The sequence below is a fragment of the Olea europaea genome, unplaced genomic scaffold, assembly GCF_002742605.1.
Source record: "Olea europaea var. sylvestris unplaced genomic scaffold, O_europaea_v1 scaffold2841, whole genome shotgun sequence".
Lineage (NCBI taxonomy): Eukaryota > Viridiplantae > Streptophyta > Magnoliopsida > Lamiales > Oleaceae > Olea > Olea europaea.
In genome coordinates, this window is record NW_019246922.1 from 43,307 (window position 1) to 52,073 (window position 8,767).

The following is an 8,767-nucleotide window of genomic DNA, read 5'->3' on the forward strand; positions in this document are numbered from 1 at the left end:
TCTAAAGAATAAAGCGGAGTCATGATGACTGGATGTAAAACCAAGAGAGCTAACAACAGTGGAAAATTTTTCAAACCAGGCACAAGGTGCTTGTTTAAGGTCATAAAGTGCCTTCTTGAGTTTGCAAACAAATCCAAGAGAGTGAGAAAGGCCAGGAGGAGGAACCATATAAACCTCCTCTTGAAGATTTCCATTTAAAAAGGCATTTTTGACATCTAATTGAGAAAGACTCCACTGACGAATAGATGCAACTGCAATAAGTGTGCGAACAGTGGTCATCTTGGCAATAGGAGCAAAAGTCTCCTCATAATCCAAACCATACTGTTGATTAAAACCTTTAGCAATCAATCTAGCTTTGTAGCGTTCAATCGAACCATCAGATTTGGTTTGAATCTTATAAACCCAACGACAACCGATAGTATGTTTACCTGAAGGCAATTCAACCAAGTCCCAAGTGTCTGTCTTATGTAGAACAGAAAGTTCATCAGCCATAACTTGTTGCCAAAGAGGATCCAAAATAGCTTCTTTATAGGAAGATGGTTCAACAAACTTATGAATGGATGTTAGAAGATAGCAAAAGGACTCAGAATAACAAGAATAATCAAAATCAGGTAACTGAGTGGACTTACGAATACGTTAAGGATAACGAGGAAGAGATGAAGCAGGAGCTGGATCAACAATCTCAGGCGGTGCTTGGGAAGCCATAGAAGTAGGAGGGGTAGCATGATCTGAAGCATGTGTACCTGCAGGACATGAAGAATCAATAGTACATGGGGGTATGGGAAGGTGAATTGTTTATATCATCAGAGAATGGATCAATATAAATGAGATCAGTTTTGGTCACGTTATGAGTATTATCAGAAATAGAGAAGAATGGAATGTGCTCAAGAAACACGACATGACGAGAGACATATAATTTATTATTAATGGGATCGAAACAACGATAACCCTTTTGCCCTTGCCCATAACCCAAGAAAACACAAATAGCAGAGCGAGATGTCAACTTATTACGTTCAACTTCAGGACGAAGAACAAAGCAAGTACAACCAAAGACTCTCAATGAGGAGTAATCCGGAGGATGCCCATACAATGTTTCAAAGGGAGATAAACCAGAATTGTGGGAAGATGGAATCTTATTAATTAAAGAAACAGCAGTAAGAGCTGCTTCTCCCCAAAACTCACTGGGAACTTTGGCAGATAAAAGAAGTGAACGAGCAGTTTCCACAATGTGCCTATGCTTTCGTTCAGCAATACCATTTTGTTGTGGGGTATTAGTACAAGAGGTTTGATGAATTGTGCCATCAAGAGCAAGCAATTTAGAGAATTCAAATGAAGTATACTCTCCACCCAAGTCACATCTAAAGCATTTAATTACAATTGAATGTTGAGTTTTAATAAGTGCTCTAAATGATTGATAAATAGAAAGAAAGTCAGATCGTCGCTTCATAAGATAAACCCAACAATAACGGCTATAATCATCAATAAAGGACACATAATATCGAGACCCTCTTTTTGTAGTAACTGGAGCAGGTCCCCACACATCAGAGTGAACAAGATCAAATGGTGCAACAGAATGAGAAATACTTCGAGGAAAAGGTAAAGCAGAAAATTTTGCTAATTTGCAACCACTACAATCAGAAATATCATGTGTTTTTATATTTCCCAATTGACCCTTAGAAACTAAAAATTTTAAACGACTAGCGGAAACATGTCCAAGGCGAGAATGTCATAAATAAAAACTAGAAGACGATGAATTCAAAAAAAAAGATGACAAATCAACACCAGAGGCTGCAATGTGTGATGATCTTAGATTGTCCAGAACATATAACCCTCCTTGTCTACGGCCTATCCCAATCAGCTTCTGAGATTGAGGATCCTGCACATGAACAACTAGTAGAAGAAAACTGAACTAAGTATCCAGAATCACACAATTGACCAATAGAGATAAGATTCAAAGTAAGAGTTGGAACACAATAGACATCTGACAGTGACAAATTATGTGTATTAACTGAACCAACACCTACTAAAGGTAATGGTGTACTATCAGCAGTCATAACAGACATAGATGGGTTGGAAGGACGCAAGTCATTAAAGAGTTTTGAATTAGACGACATGTGTTTGGAAGCACCTGAGTCAAAGATCCATGAGGAAGAAATACCTGAGTGATTCTGTGATAACAAACCTATAGGAGTGGAGGCTGACATAGCATGTGGTTGTGTGGCTAAGAATTTCTGAAACTGCTCTGCTAAGTCCGTCAACATGGGATTGGATGAAGGTGGTGCTCCAAGTATGGATGAATCATTAGGTGGCATGGTGGCAGCTATGTTAGCATTGAGACGATAAGATCGCTGCTATGATTGAGGTTGCTGCTTTTTCAATAGCTTTGGACATTGAGACTTCCAATGTCCTTTTTGTTTACAAAAGTTACACTCATCAGTAGCAACTCGCACATAATCTTTATTCTGGTTCTGTGTGAACAGTCTAGAAGGTACAGCCAACATTGAGGTGCTAGATGGAGGAAGAGATACTTCTCCTGCAAGAGATTTCAAACGTATTTCTTCAGCTACAAGTTCACTAACCACCAAATCAACTGAAGGAAGTGGAGTGCGATGCAAAATAGAGCCTCTGACTCCCTCAAAATCACTACAAAGTGCCATCAAAAATTAAACTAATAGCTGCTCCTCCCTAAAAATAATATATTCCTCACATACTTTCAGTCCTGCTGATTTCGTAAGAGCCAGCTCATCCCAGATAGAGTTCATAGCAGCGTAGAACTCAAGAATACTCATATCTTTCTGATGTAAAGCCCGTATATCAATTTCCAACTGATACCGTTTTGCAAAATTAGATTTAGTGTATAACGTTTGAAAATGCTCCCAAACTTCTTTTGCTGTTTCAAACTTCCCTGATTGTGTATCAATAGATTGCTCAATGGAATTGTGAATCCAAGTGAGAATTTTCACGTTGTTTGACTCCCGATTATCTAACTCTGTTACATAATTCTGAGCAGTGTTCTCGGGTTTCACAATAGTTCCGCTAACATAGCCCCATAATCTTTTTCCCTTTAAAAAATTTCTCATCACTGTACTCCAATACAAGTAATTTTTACCATTTAGTCTAACACTAATGGGTTGAAGTGAATCATCTCTTTCAGTTGCCATCATAAAGTCAATAACCAACTATGAATCAACGAAATTATCCAATTTTTTTTTTAAGGAAACCAACGATAACCAACGTACTTCCACAAACTATAGTTAAAATATACTGCACAGTATACGTATAACCAAAGTAATACCACCAAAAGATCAGAAATTTACCCAAGGAACAAACTGCCTTTTGGAATAACCCCGAAAAAATAACGCACTTGCCACCACTATCTCTGCGTTTGGTCCTCACGCGCCACCGCCACGCGGCTCCTAACACCAACACGCGCCTGATCGGACGTTTCGTCTCAACCTGCTGAACAAGGATCTGGTCTCCATTTTCTTAATGGATCTCCAGTTTGGTCGGAATCTTGATTTTAAGTTGCCGTCGAATAGGTTTTTCATACAAACTTTCTTTGCCTGATTTCTATCTTGATTTCAGCACGACCCAAACAGAAATTTCACAAATTTCACTCAATTATAGGCTCTGATACCATGATAACAATATAATGAATCTCAAACCAATATGTTGAATCAATTCAAAAAGAAGAAAAGAGAAGAGAAGGAGAAGAAGAATAAAGAGAGAACCAAAATCTATTGAGCCATCAAAATTAGGTTTTCAAAGAAAGTAAAAAACAGTTTTTATACTACTACAAAGAAACCTAAAAATAGTAGGAAACTTACAATAATAGGAAATTACATATTATACTAAAATAAATAACTAAAATAACACACGTTTTCATGTAAGACCCCCTGTTGGAGAAGCATTTTCCATAAATAATCACCTCCCCCATTTTCATCTTGAACAACAACCAACCACACACACTAAAAAGTAGTAAGAAACTATGGCCTGCAATAACCTGAAAACAATTATCATTAACGGGGAGAATTTTCATGCGACTTCTGAGTCATTAAACTCATTCACAAGACTAGGTTTTGCAATGCACTCACAAACTGATAGAGGGTGCTCAGCAATAGGTCATAATACGATGAATTCACACGAAATTGGTTCCAGAAATCCAAAAAGAAGTTCGGACATTTTGAGGTTTATTGATCAAGTTGAAAAAACATTAGCAAGTTCAGGAAAATTTGGGAGGTTTGGAGGAATTGTTGTGCCAGAGACACTAATTACTTGTTTAAAGAAGCTTGAAGCTGAATTCAATTTGGTTTTACATGATCCTGAGTTTCAGGTTTGTCGAAATATTTTCATGTAAATGCAGATGTTTACAAGTGTCTACAAAATCAGCCAGTTCAGTCTGCTTTTGGTGTAATATCTTAAGTTTGGAAAGAAAAAGTCAAACAAAAAAATAAAAACAAAAATAAAAGATAAAAGACAAAAAAAAATGGCAGGCGGTGAAACTCAAACCAATTCATTATAAATCTATCCAAAACCATTTGATAACAAGCACGCAGAGAGAAATAAAAACAGGGAGAAAGAAAGAGAAAAAGAGAAAGAGAAGAGAGAATGAAGGAAAAAAAAAATTCGCCAACGTGTTAGGAATTAAGTGTTCTATACTATTAAGCTTGAATTCCTCAATTTGGAAAGGTAAGTAAAAAGTTACTTATTGTTAAGTTATGTTTAATTTTATAGTTGTTAAATTGTTAGATTAAATTCAATTTTATCGAAGGGGTTAAATATAATAAACTATGAAATTGAGTAAAATGAAAGAAAAATTAGTTTTAGTAATTAAAGAGACTTTAGAAATCGCCTAAACATGAAATAATTAAGTTTGGGTATTGCCTATTTAATTATTGAAATTACTTAAAATAGTTAATTGTTAATTTAAAAATTATATTATATTTCAGGCGACGATACGGATACCGGATTAGCGTACCAATCAAGTTGATTTTGGCATACATAGTTCTGTGAGTGGAAAATATAAATATTTTTAAAGTATTTATAAATTAAATATATTATCAAAATATGTGCAATTATGTGTTCGATTATATGATTATTATGAAAATCTCTTTTATTATGATACATGTGGAATCTCAAGGATTATTTATTATACATTTGTGACTTGGTATATGAGACATATGATATTGAGATTTATTTGGTATGTGAGACGTGATATTGAGATCGACGAGAAAAGTACCCGTGATTATGTACTTCTTCTAGTTCATAGAGGGGCATTGACCATGTTCTATACTACACTGAGGGGTCGATTGGGGATGAAGGGGTCGTGACGTGACCGTGTATATATAGTTCACTGAGGGCCTTGATCGTGTTCTAGAATTGATTATCAGAGGTCTTGAGACCCGCTTTCGTTCACAAAGGGGCCAAAGACCCGTGGCAAAAGTTCTTAGCCCGATGGGCGGATTATATATTTCAGTCAGAAAGTACATTTTTGGTGAATTTTTCAGCATATTTGATGTGATGAGATTATAGCATGGTTATCAGCTGATATTCATATCATGATTTTAAGATGATATTTTATGACCTTATGTAAATATTTCACTTTTTGGCTATAGTTACATAATGGTAGCTTGTGAATTATCAAATGATATGAATTTGATTTTCAATAAAAATGTATAAATGAAAAGTATATTTGTTTTGAATTTCTCCACTCACTGAGCTATCAACTCATATATTTTTCCACGCATTTCCTTATCAAGCAGCAGTTGAGAATCTGAGCATCTTTTGGAGTTGAGCCTTGATTTTGGAGTCAGAGCCACACGACAGAGTTTGTTAGTATGACTCACTTCATAGAACATGTAGTCAGTATTTTAGGACGCATGTTCATGTCTAGATGTGATTTTACATCACTTGTAGATAATTATTGGGCTCATTATATATTTTGTATTCATATGTACATTTCATTTTATTTCTTGGTAAAGGTTGAGGTTTCGGTTTATCTTTATTGTGTTGTGTTATAATTTGGGATTTGTGTAAAATTGATCACAGGTTGGTTAGTCTTGTTTACATGGGAGATAATGTCGAAATTTTGTTAGAAAAATGATGTATAAAAAGTGATATATTGTATTTGTAGTAGCCTTGATAGTGGGTTCGACTTTTAGTTGGTATCTATCGTCGGCGCATGCCACGTCCGAATCCAGTGTTGTTACACGGGGCGGGATGTGTCAGTTTTGTATCAAAGCATGCATTAGAGTCCATGGGTTTGTATTGTACATACATACATTCTGATGTTTAGCATATCATGCATAACTGTAGGTGAGTCATGCCTCGTGGTGGCAAAACTCGAAGGATCCAAGATATGTTGCCCCAGTCTCACATTGCTCCTAATAGAGATGAACTGAGAGAGCCTGAGAAGGTAGGAGAATCAGTTCACCAACCTCCTGAACAACGGGGACAGAGAAATGTGATTGGAACTGATCCTATGGCTGTTGAAAGAATTGCTATTGCTGTTGCATCTGCTATAATACCGACAGAGGTTTTAGTATTGAGAGGGCTACAAAGTTAGGGGCTAAAGTTTTCACTGGCACAGTCGATCCTGCAGTTGCACAGGCAAGGATAACCAAGATAGAGAGGGTATTTGATGTTATGGGTTGCTCAGACGATCGAAAGTTGTGGCTTGCCACTTTCTTATTAGAGGAGGGTGCATATGATTGGTCGCAGTCGGTACGGAGTACATATCTAGACCCTTCCATCATTACTTGGATAGATTTTCGTCGTATCTTTTACGATGCCTATTATCCTCGGTCCTATAAAGATGCAAGGCAGGATGAATTTTTGAAGTTAGTACAAAGGTAGATGACAGTTGCAGAATATCAGGTGAAATTTATTGAACTTTCAAAGTATGCCCAAGTTCTGGTAAACAACGAAATTGGTAAATGCAGACGATTTGAAAATGGGTAAAGGGAAGAAATCCAGTCAGTAGTAATAACTGCAGGCTGGAATGTATTTGGCAAATTGGTGGAATCAGTTTTGAGAGTAGAAAAGAGCATTTCTAATAAACCAGGTAGTAGAGAACAAACAATAATTAGAGCAAGCAGTAGTCAGACAATGTAAAGTGCTTCTAGCTGTAGACCACCACGGAGAGACAATAGAGGATTTCGACCTGGTGTATCCAGTTCAGGTTAATTCAAATCTCGATTTCAAGAAAGTCAGGGTCTTAGATTCAGTCCCAGTACTGTACAATAGCCATTAGCTAGTTGTAATTATACTCAGGGTTCTTCCCAGAGATCATTTACTACGAGACAGGGAGAGAGTTCTACTAGTGCCAAATTTTCTTTTTGCCAATTATGTGGAAGATCCCATCCTGGAGAGTGCTTATAGTTCAAAGGAGTTGGTGTTTGCTATCGCTGTGGCCAAGAAGGACACCTGAAAAGGAACTACCCAGTTGTATTCCAGAAGGGTGGCATGGCACAGAGGATGTTTCCTCAACAGAGTGCTGGTAATACAAGACAGAATTAGACTCGGAGAGATGATTCAACTAACAGAGCAGGTGCAAACAGTGTGACCCAGTCTAATATCGCAAGCGATAGTGGTACAAAATCAAAAGGGCAGGCAGGACGATCGAAGACCCAAGGGAAGATTTTTGCTATGACTCAATAGGCGACAGAGGAATCACCAGATGTTATCATGGGTATGTTGTCTATTTTTGATAGAAATGCTCATATTTTGATTGATCATGAATCTATACATTCTTTTATGTAATTTGCATTTGCTTTATATATGAATCAAAAGTCAGAACCTCTAGGCAATTGTTTGGTAGTGAATACACCAGTAGGAGAATCACTATTGGAAAACAATATATATCGAGATTGTGGGATTAAGGTAAAGGAGAACGAGTTGAAGGCAAATTTAATACCTCTTGACATACATGATTTCAATGTTATCTTGGGTATAGACTTTCTGGCCACAAACCGAGCTTCAGTTGATTGCTTTTGAAAGGAGGTTGTGTTTAGACAGCCATGATAGCCTGAAATTATATTCAATGGACAGCGCAGAATTTTACCGTCTTGTGTGATATCTGCTATTGACGCTAGAAGATTACTCAACAAGGGCTGACATGCATATTTAGCTCATGTGATTGATATAGATGTTAGTGAACTAAAACTTGAAGACATCCCAGTGGTCAAAGACTTTCCTGATGTATTTTCAGAAGAATTACCAGGCTCAGAGATATGGAGTTCACTATAGATCTGATTTCAGAAACTGCACCTATTTCACAGGCACCCTATAGAATGGCACCAGCAGAATTGAAAGAGCTAAAGGTTTAGTTGCAAGAATTGGTAGACAAAGGTTTAATCAGACATAGTATATTTTCGTGGGGAGCATCAGTTTTGTTTGTGAAGAAGAAAGATGGCACCATGCGACTGTGCATAGATTACAGACAATTGAACAAAGTGACAATTCGTAATAAATATCATTTGCCACGTATTGATGATCTGTTTGATCAGCTTCGCGGTGCTATAGTATTTTAAAAAATTGATTTGCGTTCTGGATATCATCAACTTAAAATCAGGGACAGTGATGTGCCAAAAACTGCTTTCCGAACAAGGTATGGTCATTTTGAATTTCTTGTGATACCATTTGGGTTGACCAACACACCAACAACATTTATGGATATGATGAATAGTGTTTCGCCCAATGTAGATAGATTTGTGATTGTATTCATCGATGATACTTTAGTATACTCTCATAATCACGATGAGCACAT

At 36.9% G+C, this 8,767-nt stretch overlaps 1 protein-coding gene across 1 annotated transcript in view; it reads left to right on the forward strand.

Annotated features, from left to right (window-relative positions):
• Window positions 1-8,231: 8,231 nt before the first annotated feature.
• The window catches only part of LOC111384089 (tryptophan synthase beta chain 2, chloroplastic-like), a gene marked incomplete at its 3' end in the record, with an annotated part of 11,122 nt that continues 10,586 nt past the window's right edge, over window positions 8,232-8,767 (forward strand). Inside the window, exon 1 of the mRNA XM_023008314.1 lies at window positions 8,232-8,321. Coding sequence (XP_022864082.1) covers window positions 8,232-8,321 — 90 coding nt within the window. The remainder of the gene's footprint in view (window positions 8,322-8,767) is intronic.